We start from the raw sequence: 20242 nt of genomic DNA, 5'->3' as shown, positions 1-20242 counted from the left end.
GGGGCAGAGGGGTGGGGGAGAGGTGGTCAATGGAGAAACTGACATGGTAACCACTAGGAAGAATACAAGAAAAACATATCTTTAATTAAAAGGTAGCCATAAACAACATCGGGGGAGTGGAGAGGAGACATTGTTTCTCATTTTAGGAATGGGGCAAGGTTTCTTTAGCTGTCCCTTGAAGGATAAGTAATAAATGGAGTGAAAGAGTATTTAAGGGAAGAAAAGGCACAAAGACACCAAATTCAGGAATATGGAAGATGCTTTGGGAATTAAAACTTAAGCCAATTTGGCTGAAAGAAGAATACACAAAGGGAAAAGTTGGAATGTATGCAAGGACCAATCTTAGAAGGCTCTGAATAGCATTTTTAATAGGACTAAGGAGTAATTGAGTAAATGAGGGTTGCAAATTTGTAGGGTCCGGGAAGATAACAGAAATTCCTGAAGCCAGAAGGTAGAATAGGGAATAGCGGGGACTGTGAGAAACTCAGGAATGCATTAGTCACAAAAAGGCAGCTGAGACTCAGCCTAGCAAATGCTGCCCAGCAGAAAACTCAGGTCATATTGACAGTCCCTCCAGACATTTATGAGTGTTTTCAATTTCCAGAAAACCTCTGGTCAAATGGGATGGGTCTCAGGCGCCACTAACCCGCACACTCTGGTGTGGATAGTGAGGCATCTCTGGGTCTAAAAACATCCCTTTCCTCTGCATATATACACATCACATTGTTTTAGCAAGCCACCCTTATGTGCTAAGTGCTTTGTCTTCTTACACTCACCACAGTTTGTCCTTTGCTCTCTGTTTTAATTCATTTTTCTAATTCTTAGTATCACTATGTACTTGATAGAGGTATAGTGAGGATTAAATGAAAGAATCCATGTAAAGCCTTTCAAACCTTGCCCAGAGCTTCCAAGGAACAAACACTCAATAATCACTAGTTATTTATCAAAGCTCACTGTGCACACTCATGCACACCCATGCCTTCACTGTGTTTACATCTCCAACCCAGTTGCTCTCTTGAGCTCTGACTCAAAAACCCCCGTGCCTACTAGAGAGCTTCCTTGGATGTCTGGAACCAAACCTCTCCACCCCACTCCAGACCTTTTTCTCACCTCATACTCCCCTAGTCAGTAAATGATATCACCATCTACCCAGAACCCCAAGTAATTCCTGGTACCATTCTTGAATTCTCCTTCTACTTGATACCCAACACCCAGTCTATAATGAAATCCTATCATTTCTCAACTCTCCTGCTCTCTAATCTATTGTCTGAGCTAATTCCCAGAAACCTGGCATCTGAGAAGACTGCATGCCTCATGTGGAGATAATCAAGAATGAAGGTCAGGCATCTCTTATCTGCACTTACAGCACCAGACAACTGGAAACACAGTCCTACTAGGTCCAGAAGAGAGTCCAAAAACTAGGGCATCAGGTATTATATTTCTTGGAAGATGATGGACTATGTTACTCAGATCAGACTTTCAGGTAAAAGCATCTAGATGATGAATCATTTTTTAAAAAAAAATACATAGAGGTGAGAGATAATAGTACTTCATAATATAGGCTGACATACATAGATGAGACATTTATTTTGAAAGTCTAGCCACTTAGAATGTGAAGAATGAGAGAAAATAAGGTATAAAGGATGACCGAGGTTTTTGAGAATTGGGATTATGGACTCAAATGAGAAACTGGGAGCAGAACAGATTTGGTGATGGGAGGGACTGGATTTATGTTTTAGAAATATGGATACTTGCATTTCTAGTAAAATATCAGACTCCATTATTAGACATTTTCCATGGTTCCCTCAAACTGGCAGTAATCTCTGTCACCTCTCAACTCCCAAAACATTGTTCTATGCCATTTAACAAGTATATCCATACTTCCCCTATTACATTATTAATGTCTTGAAAACAAAGACTTTCTTATTCATTTCTTCTTCTTTTCACAGCAAATAAACTTCTATTTAACAGATCTAGAAAGGGCTTACACAATTTTTAAATTACTATTATTGATATTCATCCAATATAGAGGTATCCAATCCAATACCTCAAAGGGTCATTTGAGCAACAAACTTTAATACTATGCCCTTTGGTTCAAATCTGCTATTATCACTGAAAACACAATAGTCAGACTGGTGTTAGGAATAAAAATTCAAAAACTATATAACTCAAAGAAATACAATGCCAGTAACTAGAAATTTTTCCCTCTTATTTAATGTTTATTCTTTCAGGAGCCCATTTCAAGGATTTAAGTAAAAAAGAAGAAGTGGCATAATTTAACTGTTAAATAAATGTCCTTTATTTACATTTAAATGAGCAACTTTGTTTCTTATATGTAATAAAGAGATATTTTGAGAAATATGATGTCATAAGCCAATGACACAGACATAACCGTCTCATTTGGGGGCACAGTCTAACGTTACCAAGCTCTGTCTCAAAGACAGTTGAACTCCTTGGCTGTTTCTCAGATGAAAAATGGTATATTTCCAATTATAGATTCCAGTTTATAAAGAGAAATAAATGTAGTCTATCCATTAGTGGAACGGATTAGGTGGATGATCTAAAACTTTCTGGAGGTTTCAGGAAGGAAACTATCCTATACTCAGGGACTACACACATGCTCCTTCATAAACTATTCTGGAAATACCAATTTTGGTAGCATACGGCATTTCATGTCACCTGCCAAGAAAGGGGACAAATATGTTCTTAAGAGCTGGTCTGCGAAATGAGAACGTTATGTTTCTTAAGTATTCTGCTAAAGGGCGCACGTAAATGCTCACAGAATTCATGCACAGACTTCATTCTTGTTGGTCACAATCATCACCCCACTACAATCGGCAGGTATGACGCATGTAAGCTCTTTACGGTGCTATTAAATGTGAATATTGCATATCATAGCTCCGGCCTTAGACAGCTTTTTGTATGAATCTTCAGTGGAACAGGGGCCTTTCTCTCTGGGCAGACTGTGAAGAAGACTGTTTTTTAAAATGTGAGTTGTGGTTAAATAGCTGAAGTCAGGGAAAATTTTCTCACATCGAGATTTATTGGATTGTGAATAATCTCCAAAGGAAAGTGCCAGAAGCCCCATCAGCGGAGTTATTTAATTAAAACTATGGTGGAGTAAGTAGAAGAGATGTTGCCTGGGGGAATAATTTCGCATTGATCCCTGAAGGATTGACTTGATAGTCTTAAAATTCTTAATGGTTTCAAAATCTTAAATGTCTTCACAAATTTTCTTAGAGGAAAGAAAAAGCCATCTTGCTTGCAACCTCCACTTCCTATAAAACCAAACAAAAACCAAAACCAGCAACAAAAAGCATAGCTTAGAAACTAAGTCTTCTTTTACCAATGCTAAATAAAAGGGCACAGGATAGCATTAGCTCAAAGGGAAAGATGGAGGAGCCCATGCCTCTGACCAGCTCAGAGCTTTACTTCACTTTTCCTCCTCTCTTCCCATACTTAATTTCCTTTTTGTTTGTTTTTAAACATCTAAAAATCCACCATTTTGGGTACCTGGGTGGCTCAGTTGGTTGGGCAACTGCCTTCGGCTCAGGTCATGATCCTGGAGTCCCAGGATCGAGCCCCGCATCGGGCTCCCTGCTCAGCGGGGAGTCTGCTTCTCCCTCTGACTCTCCCCCCTCTCATGCACTCTCTCTCTCTCATTCTCTCTCTCAAATAAATAAATAAAATCTTTTAAAAATAAATAAATAAATAAAAAATAAAAATCCACCGTTTTTATGCAAAAATATCATTTTACTCTCAGTCAGTAAATACTCTGATCTGCCAATGGACAAATTCCCGTAAGGTCTCCTTGAAGGTTCACTGACACCCACCCGCTAATCCTAGAGAAGTTTCGGAGGGAAAGTGCTGGAGAACAAAGTTTGATTTCTGCAGCTTTCAACCTTTGATAAGAGGAATTAAAAAAAAAAAAATAGAGATGCTGAGACAGTCCAGGGGAGGAGTCTCGACCAACCTGCGTGGGCTGAAGCATGTTCCAGTCCCTCGGACAGCTCTTACACATGAAGCCGAAATCCCCACCCTGCACTAGCACCTACACCCCCACCAGCACCCACTCTCAAGAGGAAACATGTTCCAGATACTGTGGTCGGCACCGCCTTGAGCGCTGGGGAGACAGCAGCGGTGGTAAAGAGGTGTGAGTTTTCCTGATCACTGAAAGTTAAAGAAAGGAAAAAGAAAGAAAGGAAAACCTGAGGACTATACACCTCTACCTACACTAATAAAATCTTCAATGGGGTGCCTGGGTGGCTCAGTCGGTTAAGTGCTCTTGATTTTGGCTCAGGTCATGATCTCAGGGTCGTGAGACAGAGCCCCACATCAGGCACTGAGCATGGAGCCTGCCTGAGATTCAATCTCTCTCCCTCTGCCCTTCCTCTCCCCGCCTCCACTTGCGTGGTCTCTCTCTCTCTCTCAAAATAATAATAATAATCTTCAACAGCCACAGGGCAAAGTTCTTTGTAAACTTTAGCTTGTAGCTCATTCCCTTGAGGAAATTCAGCCAAATACCTGCCCCCACCCTAGGGTCATCTTAGAAATAAAAGTATCTACTCAAGGAAGGGTAGAGTTTGTATAAATGAACAAAACAGCTGCAAAGATCACAGCCAATTTCATCCCCTGCTCTGGATTGCCTGAGTACATTTTCGAATAAATCTAAAGGAAAAGTTTTCTTCTGGATGTTGCTATGGTGGACACGTGCCCAATACTGGGCATAGAGGTACCTAGTGAAAGTGTAACCCTCTGTGCATTCAGATGGACAGAGGATGCTGCTCTCACGAAACCCAAATGTGGACCTGTGCTGGTTTGTTAAACTTAATCAGCCATTACATTATGAAATTTAATTATGTATATCAATCCAGTATTGTCTTCTTTTTGAGGTTTGATTCCCCCACTACCCCAGACTGTTTTTTGTCTCTTTTTTTACTTTTGATTACAGAGCTGTTCCCCCAAAGCCTGAGAGTTGAATCTCATGGTGATAGTACTCTCAAGCATGCTCTTCCCTGGCTTCGCAAATGGAAAGCAAGTCAATAAAAACAACCTTGGCGTGGGTTCTGGTAACTATTCCACTTTCAGATTCCCATTAATTTCACCCTTGAGAAGTTCAGTGACCATAACCTTGCTTACGCGAGTCTTAAAAAAAAACGTTCCTTATCAACTGCTTCTCTATATTCTGTTTTATTTTATTAAGGAGGAAGAGTTCTAAGCCTTTAAAATGTTTCTGTTTCATCAGTTGACTGTTTCTTATAGGTACTATTTAATATATTTTTTCCTTCTTAAATGAAAAACTGCTGAAATGTAACATTTCCAGAAACATTTTTTATTCGTGTGTGTGTGTGTGTGTACAAGAAAACTTTCCTGACTTATTTCTGAGCTGGTAAGAATGGACCTTAAGAAAGAGTTTATGTCTTAATTCTTTAAAGAGTAGATTTGAAACTATTCTTTATTTCTCCACCTCACTTAAAAACCAAACAACTTCAAAGTGATAGAGATGTATATGATGGGCAAAGCTGAAAGAACCCAGGGTCCACACAAGGACAAAACATGCTGGCATGCAGTGGTGACTCTTGTCACAGGAGGGCAAGAAAGCTTCTCCTCCCGTGGCCTTCTCAGCCCTGTCTGGCATCTCCTCTGACAGGCAAAAGCATCCTTCAGACCAAGCTTTCCCTGCATCACTTTGTACCTGTCACTCATAGAAAAGATAGTGCCATTTTCCTACGTTTTCTTCCTGCCTTCTGAATTTGGGAGAGATAGGAGCTGAAATCAAAATGTGCAAATATCTTAGGATAGACTATAAAATATAATCACAGCATAGATCTAGATTCCTATGCCTTTTGAAGCATTAAGTCAACACGTGGAGATAAACTAAGCCACGAACTGTGGACCAGAATAAACTGCATTAATTGTTGACCAGAGCATTTGTGTTGGCTGAGTTTGAAAGGTATGGCTGTTAGTGCTATTGCTATTTGTGGTAATGTTGGAGTCATTTTTAGAAAATGAAAATTCCTTGCAAAGTAGTCAAAGCAGAACCAAAACTATCTTTTTTCTAGATAATATTTAAAGCGATTCTGGGGCACCTGGATGGCTCCAGTCAGTTGATCTTCTGATCTCAGGGTCATGAGATCAAGCCCGCACCGGGTTCCGTGCTCAAAGGGAGTCTGCTGGAGGTTCTCTCTCTCCCTCTGACCCTCCCCCGACTCGTGCTCCCTCTCTCTCTCTTTCTCTCTGTGTCTGAAATAAATAAATAAAGCAATTATCCCTAAATGCTACTCCACCCATCTCCATGTCTAAATATTCTGACTTACCTCCTTCAAGGTTAACTTCAAATTCCCCCTTTGCCGGGAATCTACCCTGAATCTTCTGGTTAAAAGTAAATCCTATATTCTGCAGAACTACAATAGCACTCACTCTTTAATTATAATTTGCAGTACACAGCCTTTCTCTCCCCTAGTACTCTGCATACCACTTAGAGCTGAGATCCACGTCTTTCTAGCTTCCAACCACAGACATTATCTCGAATATAGTAGGTTCTGAATAAAGACTTGAGTGAATAAGGATAAGTGGGTTCAGCTCCCAAAAATCAGCACACACTTTGACACAAGCCAGATCTGGGACACTTCCCCTTTTCCAGCTTTAAATAAAATTTAAATCCTGACATTACCCCAACATTAGAAAACAAACAAGTAGCCAGAGGAAAGCACATATTGATGATGATTCTGGGTTGCTTAGGACCCCAATCAGGACATAGGGCAGCATGGTCTTTAGAACCCCTCCCATTATGGGATTTCTTGGGACTTCCATGAATTCTGGTGTCCCCAATATTAAAGGAACCTCTTTTCCTCTCTAGTGCCACTCACTGAAACATTTGGATGAGATTAACATTTAAATTGGTGAATTCTGAGTAAGCAGACTGCCTTCTATAATGTGAGTGGGACTCATCTAATCAGTTGAAGGTCTGAATAGAACAAAAAGCCTCGCTTCCCCAGACAAGAGGGAAATCTCCAGCAGACGGCCTTCTAACTTCATCTGCACCTTTGTCTTTCCTGGGACTCCAGCCTATGGGCCCACACTTGCCAGTCTCCATAATCAATGAGCTGATTCCTTGTAATAAATCTCTTTCTGTATACATATACGTCCTATTGGTCTGTTTCTCAGGCGAATCCTGAATATTACCAATACCTATAATATGATAGATATACTAATGTATACTTCTACCAGCAGTGAATAAGTGTTCCAATCCACAAAATATTACTTGTTTACTCTGACCTTAAACTCTTCCCCTCCTATAAGCTACAACTAATTCAATCCTGTAGGTGGTGAAAAAAACTGGTGTATGTGTCTCCCTCTGAAAAATGTTCAGTGGCTACCCCCGGTCTTCCCAGAGTAAAGTTCAGACTCCATGAGGCACAGCAAGATCCGAGCCAACCAAACTGCCCAGGCTCTTTGTGACATTGGGCTGCCCCCGTGGGCTTCAACTTCTTTTTTTCAACTTAGAATCTACCGCATAAAACCTTACTTGGGACCCCAGCACATCACGTGCTGAGCCCCTTGGCTGGCGCGGGCACCCCTGTTTCTTCCTATTGGGTTACCCCTCGTGGCGGCAAGGGGCCACAGAGCTCAGGGCAGGAACCACATCCTGCTGGAGCTCCGTGCTCTCTCCCTGCGTGGATGTCACCCTTTCCTTGCACCCTCTGTACTCTCTCCTTCCCTCATCTGTCTCTCTATCTTGGGAAAAATCCTTCCATGTTGTCAACATCCAGCGTGACTTGATCCTTGAGCCTCCCCGCTCACTGTGTTGGAATCCAACTCCCCTCCATCTCACTTCTGGCACTTCACAAACATCGAAGGGTCTCACCCTGGTGCTGCGACTGGACAGCTCACAACCTCCAGGTGGGTAATGACCCTGAACCCTTCCATCAGCTGCACGATGGGAACACGTTACCTCCGCCATGGTGTTTCACAAACATTAGAGGAGAGGACATTTGGTTCATGCCCAGGAGGCACCTGGTGAAAGTTAGGTAGTAGAGTAGTGTGGGTGGGCCGCCCATCTGGCGGGTACATTTCCATAAGTGTAACTACATTCACTTGAACGGACTAGTAAGGCCAGAGACATGGGCTGCAGTAATTTTCAGCAGGATCCACTTCCACCACAAACTCTGCCATGAAGTGGTTGCCTCTGGAAGGTTCCCGCCCAAGCCACCCCAGCTGCTTTTCCCTTGGAGCAATAAAATAAATGCAGCCATTCTTACCACTAAGTCCTCCACATCAGTTCCCAACTGAGGAAGGCTTCTGTGATGCTAATCATCTTTTAACACAAATTTGCATTAACAGCACCGTTTATTCAGCACAAGACTGTCCCATTTGCTCTCCAGCTCTGAGCTGAAAGCCCCAGGTGGGGGGTGGGGCAGCAAGGATGTACAATGGTTGACTTCTCATTTGAGAGTCCCTGCAGCTCCATGTCCCCCCAGCTGTCCTTTTCCATTCCTCACTGCAGTTTTATCCAATGGGGCACATACAAGGTCTGAGAACTTGGCCAGATATTGGACCTCACCACACTTCAAGTTCTTGCCTATAAAATCAAGATTATATCTACATCCAAGTGGGCAACGGGGTTAAATGAGAAGATACTGACCAAGTTCCTCATACATAGTCAGCTCTCAGCAAAGAGGAGAAATCAGTATATTTAGAGAGCATATGGTTCAGTTACTTTATCCTTTTGAAGTTCTTATAAACTTTTACACAAATTAGGATTTCTGGATTCCAACTCCAATCTTGTATTATTAAATAGATCATCAAATCTCCCTTTAGGCTACACATGCGTGCAATACTTATAGGTCCGGATACAATGTTAATAAAGCACACACAGAAAACTTCAAGTATATGTAAGGTTAACTTTGAAATATGGCTACTATATTTTTTAAATTCACTATCATTTTTAGTTTTTTTTTAAAAAAGGAATTCCTCCAAGTCTCGAAAATGAGTGGAATACTCTCACTGGCCCATTACTGCAATCTGTTACTTAAAAATATAAATGATCAAAAACAATCATGATGAAACACACTTAAGAATACCATCATGAAGAATTCATCTATGTGGAGAGACGGCACTCCTATCTTTGACCAGTAACTGACTGAAAATCGTACCACTGTATTTGAAAAGGCCCCAGAAGATCTCCCTTTGCCTAACTTCAAGAAAATAATAGGAGCAATAAATCTGGATGATAAAAGCAAGAAATATTGCCAAAATTGCTCATATATAATGCTAAAAATCCTACCTTGGTATGGCAATCACAACTCAGTTCCCAACAATTTAGCTCTATCCTCTAACCTAAACTTTCAGAAGAGGTCAAACTGCCTGTTGTTTGGGTTTTTTTGTTTTTTTTTTAATTAAAAATGTATATATTCGGGGTGCCTGGGTGGCTCAGTTGGTTAAGCGTCTGCCTTCGGCTCAGGTCATGATCTCAGGGTCCTGGGTTGGAGCCCCAGGTCAGGTTCCCTGATCAGCAGGAAGCCTGCTTGCAGGGAACCTGCTTCTCTCTCTGCCCCCCCCCCCACTCACTCTCTCTCTCTCTCTCACTTGAATAAATAAATAAAATCTTTTTTAAAAATGTATATACTTAAGGCATGCAATACAATCATTTGATATATATATACTGAAACAATTACTATAATCAAGCTAATTTACATTTCTTCTCACATAGTTACCATTTTTCTTTTGTGGTGAGAGCACCTGAAATCTACTCCCTTAGGAAATGTCCAGGGTTTAATGCAGTATTATTTTTATTTTTTAAAGATTTTATTTATTTATTTGACAGAGAGAGACACAGCAAGAGAGGGAACACAAACAGGAGGAGTGGGAGAGGGAGAAGCAGGCTTCCCGCTGAGCAGGGAGCCCTATGTGGGGCTCGATCCCAGGACCCTGGGATCATGACCTGAGCCGAAGGCAGACACTTAACGACTGAGCCACCCAGGCGCCCCTAATGGAATATTATTAACTGCAGTCCTCATGCAGGGCATTAGATCTCTAGGTGAAGTCATCCCATATAACTATAACTGTGTACCCTTTGACAACAGCTCCCCATTTCCCCACCTCCCTGTGCCCGGTGACCATTATTCTACCTATGTTTCATCGGAATTTCTTTGGCAGAAATTGGAATTCTTGATCTGGGACCCAGGCTGCAAAAGCTCACCACATGAAGGGTGAAGGGTCCCATCTCGTTCTTGCCTTGGTTGTTCAGGCCAGGTGTCGAATAACTCACTCTACTCGAAGGCCCTTGCCAATCCTCTCCTTCATCTGCATGGCTAATCAAAAGTGGTCCATACACGAAAAACTTGCAGACAGCACTCAACAGGTGACTGTACCCAACAGCGAATGAGGAGTTCAATGACAAAATGGACTCAATAATAAATATTTCATTAAAGAGATTTTGCTAATAGACACTTTGTAAGCCTCAGTCATATACACAAAACTATTTTTGAGCTTAGCTACATCCACAGAGAAAAAGAAAACTAACACATGGGAAATTTCCTTACCTTCTGACTATTTGCTATCCCTTAGCAATATTGTAAATTGTCCTTTTATAATATATATCCCTTGAAAAGAAAGCACTCTAGCACATGTCACATAATGTGTTCTGCTGAATGTCCATTTGGGATACAATTTTAGAGACTCCAGACAAGAAACACATGGTTCCAAACTATCTCCTTCCCTAGACTATTACTGACATCTGAAAATTTCATCATTAGTCATTTTGTATCAAAAGTGTAGGGAATAATAATAGTGACAATAATAACACCCACCAGCCCCTGACTGCCATAGGTCTTTAACCATATGATCCCTAAGCCATTCAACAAAGAGAATGGTATTATTAACTCAGTTTACTATTCAGAAGCCTGAGATACAGAGGGATCGAGCAGCTAACATAAGGTTTTGCAGAAAGTAAAGGCTAGAAAAACCATGTTTTTCCAATATACCATACCCAATCCATGTGGCTATTATTCGAAGGACTAACTCACTAAGCACCAAACCATAGTCCCTGGTAGGCATAGCAGAAAATATCTAGGAGATCATTTGATCCTTCTTGAAATGACACCTTGCAGTTTCTGAAGTGTCCTCTCTTAGGAACTTGGATGAAGCAAAAAATGGAGCCAGTGCATGAACTCTGCCCAGATTCACTAATAAGTCTAGATTTGGTTACAGAGAGGACTCTGAACACACAGAGGTTGAAGCCAGCACTGAGTGCTTAGCAGAAGGAAGCAGTACTCCATCACCAGGAGGAAGCTCAGATGGGGAGGTATCTGGTCCTGAACCCAAACGCTGCCAACATCAGTTTAGTCTAAGCTCTAGTCATTATTATTTTTTTAAGAGTTTATTTATTTGTGAGAGAGAGAGAGCACAAGCAGGGGGAGCGGAAGGCAGAGGGAGAAGCAGGCTCCCCACAGAGCAAGGAGCCCAAAATGGAACTCAATCCCAGGACCCCAGGATCATGACCTGAGCCGAAGGCAGACACTTAACCGACTGAGCCACCCAGGCATCCCTATGCTCTAGTCATTATTGAGACAATAGAAAACCTGGGCTTTTCTCCTACTACATTCAAATTTGTCAGATGCTTATTCTACTCACAAATGATAGCACATTAAGAAAAATGAAACTGATTCACAGAACTATTTCCTTAAAACAATAATATCATAAGATATAGAAGTGAAATTGGAAAATCCCACAAACACATGATAAAGCATTTTGTAGTTTCTACTGGGGCTTTAAGAATCAAATGTCGTAGATGGGTAAAAAGGTAAATAAAACATCCACTCACCTGATGCAACCACCTGGATCACCTTTTCCCAATGTCCATGTGGGAAAGTATGAAGAAAGCAGGAGTAGAAGCCAACATCGGCCTCAGAGACGTTATGAAAGGACAGGGTCATATCATTAGACGCCATGGTGGAATTTAAAAAATAAACCCTATCAGTATAGGGTGGTCTTACACTCAAACCATAGGTAGGGCTGAAAATGGCTATGAGCTCTCTGTTTGTTGTATTGATCTTGAGCCATTCCATCTGAGTTAAGGTGTCCAGTGATGAATAGATACACTCTAGACTCATATTCTCAGCAAGTTTAACAGTTGTGTCCCAAAACATCTCTTCGCATAGAGCTGAAATACACAACATCACATTTATTCAGTTAGGCTTGATGATTGAAACACCAAATAGATACCTTAAGCTTATTCTAAGCTTTATAAGACCTCACAAGATAGCAAATTGAGATCATGCTAAAGGCTAACAGTTTCTACCTTAGTCTAAAAAGGTTTCCACTGCCGATAAGAGGTATTTGTAACTTGTAGATTTCCTAAACAAGTGAGAAATTACCTGAGCCAACTAAAGAGCATTATAAATTCTAAACACATCACACTATAAGACCAAAAAAGAAGTAAATTTTTTAAATGAAGACATTATCTTTACCTCTGTATACGTGAAGAATAGCCAAGAAGAAAGTAAGATAATCCATCTCTGGAAACCGTTTGGGAGGCTGGTCTATAAAAAAAGACAATTTATGTAATGTTACATGCAGAGGCCCAGCACAATGCACTGCTTCCTTCCTCTCAGATATTATCAGTAGTATCTTTCTTCTGAAGTATGAACACAGGAAAAAGGTCTTAGCTTCAAAGTCAGGTTTGCTCTCACACAAGAATGAGCAGATTTGAATCACTTCTCTCTCTCTCGGGGAAATAGCTTATTTTCAAGCTTTTATTTTCCACAAAGATTCATTCATTGAACAAATCAGTGAATGGCCAGATTCTGCTCTAGGCAATTAGGACACAACAGTAAATTAAAAAAAAAAAAAGTCCTTGCCATCATGGAACTTACATTCTAGTGGGAGAATACAGAAACTGAAATAAAAAAGTAAAAACTGTAGTAAGTTATATGTGGTAAGTGCACGAGGAAAACACAAAGCAGGAAAGTGGGGATAGGATAGTATGGGTGGTAGTGTTTCTCTTTTAGCAGGAAGGTCTGGGAAGTCTTCACTGAGAACTTGACGTTGGAGCAGAGACTGAAGGGAGGAGGGGAGGGGCCTGGGGTGTCAGGGGTGGGTTTGGAGGCTCCACCAATGTGGACTGTGGTTGGGCATGGCCTTCCTTTTACTTCAACATTTTCATAGACCTCAGGCATTTGCTTTGGATTAGATGAAGGGACCACGGAAGGACCTCCAGTTACAAAAGCATCGAGGCTCAGGACATACACAAATCTACCATTATGGATGATTTCTTTAAACTTTTTATTTTGAAATAGTTACAGAGACATAGTAATTTGAAAAGACAGTACAGAGAGCACCCTAGTACTCTTCACCCAGTTTCCCCCAATGGTTACATCTTATATAATTATAGTACAATATCAAAACGTGATTGATTTTTTAGGTTCATCATTGTTCCTTTCCGTCATGTAAAATAACAGTTCAGTTTCTTAAGAACTTGTTAGGAATATATTACCAGGTTGGTATAAAAATACATTATTGCCTCTATAGTGAGAGGAATTACATGAATGCATTTGGCCCCTGATAAGAGGGTCAAAATAAAAGGTAGGTAAAAACTGGAAGCGGGGAACAGGAATCACTAAAGACAATGTTGCCTAAGGTCAACTCTGAACCTGGTTTCAATACCAAAGTTTATCAGTAGGTGTCTACTGTTCAACATCAGTATTTAACCAGGGAACTTTTTCAGGAAGCAAGAAATCAACAGTATGAAATTAGAATGTATACATATGGTACTGCATAGTGCCACCTCATGTCTACAGAGCATTTTATTTTCCACACCTATGATATTATCTGTACCTGTAACAGCTGTATGATACAGTTAGATGAGGTATCTCTGTTTTGCAAGTAATTCAAAAAAACAATCCGTCCAAAATTTTAGTGAGCTGTACCAGGTACCCTGCCTAGGACCTGGAGGTGCAAGACTTGGTCTCTGCTCTCAAGGCGTAGTAATATATTGGGTGAGACAGATCACAGAGGCAGTTTATTATAACAAGACTGATAATTCTATAGAAATCAAATTTGAGCAAGTATTAGCATAGCCCAGAGAGGGAAAAATTCATTCTAATTGGAAAAGGTTTCAAAGGAAAAAATGCACCAGATCCTGGGCTTTCCAACCTAAGACTTTCCAAGTGCAGAAGGAAGAGAAGGAGATAAAGAGATGACAACAGAGGAAATTTTAGGGAGATGGTGTGACTACGGTCTAGGGGGTGGGAAAGAGACAAAAACAACGTTGGGTCCAGATTGAAAGTATCTTAAATGATACCCATGGAGAAGTTCAAACCTGGCCATCAGAAATCACAGCATCCTGCTTACATCTGTAACTCCAGCACCAAACACAGTCCCTGGGACACATGCCTATGGCATAAATAAACACAAGTCTGACAGCAACACAGAGCCACTAAATATTTTATGGAAGCAAGTGATGTGGACAGTTTTCCCTTTTTGAAAGATAACCTGGATGCCTGTAGAGAATGGACTGAGGTGGTAAGGGGCATTGAGGATTTATATCTGAGTCAGAAAAATTAATTCCATCAATTAAATCTTAACTACAGGACTTCCTCTTGATAGGTACCAGCAAAAAATAAAACTATAAAACCAGAGTTACACCCAGTCCCAAGAATTCCTGAAGCCCTCAAGAAAGTATCCTCCTAACTGGCCCCCCATGCATTGTGCCCTGTCTTAGAACTGTGTCCCTTCACACACACACACACACACACACACACACACACACACACACTACCTGGAGTGATCTTGTGATAGACACCATATGACCTATACAGTTCAAAATACTTAATATCTTTTATTATCAATAAAGTGAAAAGACAACCTAAAGAATGGGAGAAAATATCTGCACATCATACATCTGATAAAGGTCTAGGATCCAGAATATGTAAAAAACTCTTACAACTCAACAACAAAAAGACAAATAACCCAATTTAAAAATGGGCAAAAAACATGAATAGACATTTCTCCAAAAAAGATATACAAATGACCAACAAGCACATGAGAAGTTGCTCAACATCATTAGTCATTAGAAAAAAATGCAAACTGAAACCACAAAGAGACTACTTCATGTTCACTAGGATGGCTATAATCAAAAATAAGGAAAATAACAGTGTTGACAAGGACGTAGTGAAGTTGAAACCCTTGAACACTGCCAGTAGGGATGTAAAATGGTGCAGCTACTGTGGAAAACAGTTTGGTTGTTCCTCAAAAAGTTAAACAGAATAACCATATGACCCAGCAATTCCAGTCGTGGGTTTATACCCCAAAGAACTGAAAACAGACACTCAAACAAATACTTGTATACCACTGTTCATAGCAACTCTATTCACAAAAGTCAGAAGGTAGAAACAACCCAAATGTCCATCAACAGAAGAATGGATAAACAAATTGTGGTATATCCACACAATGTCATATTGAGCAGTTATAAAAAGGAATGAAATACTGATTCAGGCTACAATATGAATGAACCTTGAAAACATGATAAGTGAAAGAAGGCAAACACAAAGGGTCACATATTGTAAGATTCCATTTATATGAAACACCCAGAATAAGTAAATCTATCGATTTGATTGGTTGTCAGGGGCTTAAGGGAGAGGAAATCAGGAGTGACTGCTTAAGGTACAGGGTTTTGTTTTGGGACAATGAAAATGTTTTAGAACTTGATAAAGATGGTACTTGCAGAACCACCATGAATGTACGAAATGCCACTCAACTATACACTTTAATTTTATGTTGTCTGAATTTCACCTCAATAACAAAAATTACTGCTAGTGAATAGCAGGAGTCCAAATGCACCTCTGGTCTTTCCAACAGCTACCCACCACATTTTGCTGTTGGCCTTGCACTTATTGAGAGCACGTGGTCCCTCAACCACCCTGGTCTGCAAATGCACATTGAGCCTCACAGTACGTGCTGAGAATGGAGTCGGTCCCATGCTACAACTTAACAACAGCTAGAAATAGATAATGCAGAAGAACATAGTCCAGGTGGTCAGATAAATGATTCATGATGTTAAGAATTACTAAGTGCTTATTAAACACATGCCAAACATTGCATGCTTTATATTAATGTTTATATATTTATTAATGTGTGTGGTCAGGGTTGGGTAGGTTGGTAGAGGTGCGGGTGGAGGTAAGAGGAACAAAGGGACACAGCAGATCTCTGCTACAGGGCACTGGCTGCGGATCCGACAAGCATTAGATGCAACACGGCATCCTCCACTCTCAGAGGCTCCAAAGACCTCAGTGAGCTTCCTCCCCTAGCAGCAAAGAATCGGGGGTATGGGAGGATTATGAGAAAAGGGGAATGAACTGATAATAGTGTGCGGTGACCCCTTCATTTCCAAGGCATCCAAAGCCAATTTAGTGGAGAGATGAAGAGAGCAGACGTGCGCTTGCATTCTGCAGTGACTAAAATTGGGGGCCCTGGAGGCTATGGATCCAAACGGAAGGTGCAGAAAGACATGCAGCCGAAGATAAAGTTCAGCTGTTACAACTTTGCTAAGGACGAACCCTATTCATCAGCATTTAACCAAAGACAAATAGAGACTGCATTTCTGTTGTGTAGGGAGCCATTTTTTGCATGATTTATGAAGGAATTTTGGCTTGAGGTTTTTTTCCAATAGAGCTGTTTGTATAAAAGAGCTCCATCCTCAAGGAAGTCATTAATCAAAATATTACTGGACTTCTCCCCTATCGAACAGGTCTCAGCTAACCACATAAGTATGAAATTCATCTCACGAGTTTGCCTCACGCAACATGCTCCTGGGTGACCTGGGCTGCGTGACAGCCTTCAGACACTCAGTCCCCTTCTCTTAGGCTGTCCACACACGCAGACATTCTCTCTCTCTCCTCAGCTTCCTTGCTTCTGCTATCTGTAACATGTTCTGCTTTCCCAGATGTCTGCTTTTTCTGGACATTGGGAGGATTCTAGTCTCTACTCAGTTACCCAAGTAGGTAACCTTCCGCGTGTCATGGGGAACCACCAGACGTGTATGCTGGAGAACTGCTCCTACTCTGCTACCATTCCACACTTGCTCAGACAACTGCTGACATGCCAAGGGCTGCAAAATGAAAAGCCTGTGCTAGACTTTGAGAAGAAGGGACTGAGGCTGGGAAGATCTGAGGCATTCCTCCTTTTTTTTTTCCCCCAGATGTGAGAGTTTGTATGCCTTTGGCTGGGATGTCCTTGTTGTTGTGAGGCTCCTACTTCCAGCAAGACTTCAACAGGAGTGTTTTAGCCTAGGTTTCTGCTCCTTGCCTCAAAGTATCACCTCAAGAGAATGCTACCAATGAAGGACATGTGATTTCCCTCAGACCACTAGCCACAAGGCCCTTAGAACTTCGGCAAGTCACAGAGCTGCCCCAGGCGTTAGATTACCTTTGGGGGACCATCCATAAAGGACTCGCTTCCATTCAAAGCAGAGACTTCAGTTTTGCTTCAGTAGAGATCCTCCAGGACAGGGTTCTGCCCAACTATGGCTCATGGGCTGAATCCAGCCTACTGTCTGACCCCTTATAAATAGTCTGTTTGGACTCGGCCACGCTCACTTGCTTACACATTGTCCGTGGCTGTTTTTGTTCTCTGATGAATAGCTACAAAGAGACTACAAGGCCGACAAAGCCGACAATAGGAACTGTGTGATCCATGACAGAGAAAGGTCACCAACCCCTGCACAGGGTAATAAAGACTTAGCTAGTGAGCATTTATTATTTAAGTTCATCCTTGCTTGGTCTTGCTTGAAGGAAGGAAGGTTAAGCCTGATAGTGTGGACACTAGTAAAATTAGCTCAATTTTCTTATTCTCAAGGACCATGCCATCAGACCGACTACAAGTACAATTCTTCTAGAAAGGACCTAAACGACACCCTCTTGCTGAACTGTGCCCATCGCTGAACTTACAGGTTCACAGGACATCAACCATCAAGCCAATGACAGCTCTTTTCCTGCTGAACCTACTTGACACCATTTCATCGACAGTCTCCACTCCGCTGCACAAGACTGACCTTAAAAGTGTGAACTCAGCCACATCCACTCTTTTTTTTCTAGAAGGTTACTAACCTTGAGATGTTTGTTCTGCTCACTCTCTCCTTTCCCGCCGTGTGTCTGGTTAGGGGCTTCCCGTGTGTCGTGGCCTCCTTACTTCACCCCTTCTCATCACTGGCAATCTTCCTGTTCTCCCTTGGTTGGCAAGGCAGGAACGGCCAGGGCTTTTGTCCCAGAGCTGGAAGCTCTTGGGCTCTTCTCTCTTCCAGAGCTCCTCCAGGTGGGGGCTGAATTAAAGCACTAATATTTCATTAAGCAGGGCTTTTTGGAGGATCAAAACCAGTCAAGGAGTGTACCTACTTCACCACGTAGCTACTCAGACTCATTCCACATTCACATTGAGTTATGTTCCTTTCTTCCCCACCCCCCTAAAATTTTACCGTTGGAAACGATGTGCTTCTCATCCTCTGTTCTCTTAACTCAAAAGTACACACAAAAACTTTCAGCTGGTTACTTTGCCTTCTCTTCCCCATTTGTTTTCCTGCCAATCAAAGCACTTCATATTCAGAAGTCTCTGAAGTGCAGGCTGCTTCTTATCTCTGTCCAAATCTGAGTGTGTTTCCATCCTGCCTTCTAGATACTCTTTTTTTGTGTGTTTTAATCTTCCACTCTGACACAGAAAGCACACAAGTTGGCATTTGCCAAGAACTCTCCCTGCAAGTTGAGCAGCTTCTATGTCTTCAAATCACAACTGCTTCTAAGTTGTTCCAGAGGACCACAGAAATAGTTTTATTTGTTCTCTGGATTCGTAGGTAATGGAGATGCCCCGTCAGTTAACCACCCTGAGGGACTGTGGCTGAGGTGCAGTTGGGGCAGTTCACAGATATGCTGGGCAGAAAGGCCAGGGTCTGAGGAGGAGAAGGCAGTTCTGAAGGCAGCCAGCCCGCACATTTCCCTGTGCATCACACGTGCAGGGCTGGCCTCTTCTACAGACCACATGCGTGTCTGAAAGCATGGAAGAAGAAAATACAGGAGCACCTGGATGGTTCAGTTGGTTGAGTGTCTGACTCTCTCTTTTTTTTTTTTTTTTTAAGATTTTATTCATTTATTTTTACAAAGAGAGAGAGACAGCGAGAGAGGGAACACAAGCAGGGGGAGTGGGAGAGGGAGAAGCAGGCTTCCCATGGAGCAGGGAGCCGGATGTGGGGCTCAATCCCAGGACCTTGGGACCATGACTGGAGCCAAAGGCAGACGCCTAACGACTGAGCCACCCAGGCACCCCAAGTATCTGACTCTTGATTTTGGCTCAGGTCATGATCTCAGGGTCGTGGGATCAAGCCCCACATCAGGCTCCATGTTGTGTGGAGCCTGCTTAAGATTCTCTCTCCTTCTCCCTCTGCCTCTCTCCCCCACTCTCACTCTCTCTCAGAAAGAAAAAGAAAGAAAGAAAGAAAGAAAAGAAAAGAAAGAAAGAAAGAAAGAAAGAAGAAAGAAAGAAAGAAAGAAAGAAAGAAAGAAAGAAAGAAAGAAAGAAAGAAAGAAAGAAAGAAAGAAAGAAACAGAAACTGTCTTTCATTGCACAAAAAATTCTTGAGCACTTATTGTGGGGCAGAAGAAGCCCTCTCAAAGATACGACTCATGTCACTCTCTTCATTACATCACCATTCTCAAAAGAATATCCAAACTTTTTACTGACTTATAAGGCTGGACAAGATTGATCTCTATAATTTTTCCAGCCTCATGTCTGACACTTTGCTCACCCGCATTCTCCACTCCAGACCTACCTGACAGGGCAGAGGCTTTGCACAAGGGGTTCCTTTGCCTTGACTTCTCTATTCCCCTCCCATAGGGAGGCCTCAGCTCAGACATCCCTTATTGGGTACCCTCCCTGAGCCTCCCATGCCTAGGGCAGGTGTTCCTCTTGTGAGTTCTTTAAGAACCCCAGATAATCCTTACTGACGCGCTCCTTTGTAACTGCCCATTTATTTGCTGCATTTCCTATGATAGCCTAATAAACCCCTTCAAGTTGAGGATAAGGTCTTTTTTTTTTTTTTTTTGAGGATAAGGTCTTGTTGACTGCTCTATCCACAGAGCCTTGCATGGTGTCCAGCATGTGGTGGGTGTCTGTTAGATCATTATTTGTTGAAAGCAGGTGAAGGAATGGCTTTTGCCTATGAGATTTCACCGTATGTGACCAAATGCTCATCAAAACC

General features: G+C 41.7%; 1 protein-coding gene across 1 annotated transcript in view; it reads right to left on the bottom strand.

Annotated features, from left to right (window-relative positions):
• CD226 (CD226 molecule) overlaps window positions 1–19101 on the bottom strand; it is an 80231-nt gene extending 61130 nt beyond the window's left edge. The window contains exons 1-3 of the mRNA XM_034996349.1: window positions 18105–19101; window positions 12471–12542; window positions 11825–12163 (exon numbers count right to left, since the gene is read on the bottom strand). Of these exons, the coding sequence (XP_034852240.1) occupies window positions 11825–12163; window positions 12471–12516 (385 nt within the window). The 5' untranslated portion in view covers window positions 12517–12542; window positions 18105–19101. The remainder of the gene's footprint in view (window positions 1–11824; window positions 12164–12470; window positions 12543–18104) is intronic.
• Between the last annotated feature and the right edge of the window lie 1141 nt (window positions 19102–20242).

The sequence above is a fragment of the Mirounga leonina genome, unplaced genomic scaffold, assembly GCF_011800145.1.
Source record: "Mirounga leonina isolate KUSES-001 unplaced genomic scaffold, KU_Mleo_1.0 Mir_93, whole genome shotgun sequence".
Lineage (NCBI taxonomy): Eukaryota > Metazoa > Chordata > Mammalia > Carnivora > Phocidae > Mirounga > Mirounga leonina.
The sequence above is the reverse complement of the archived record's forward strand: the minus strand, read 5'-3'. Positions and strand labels throughout refer to the sequence as shown.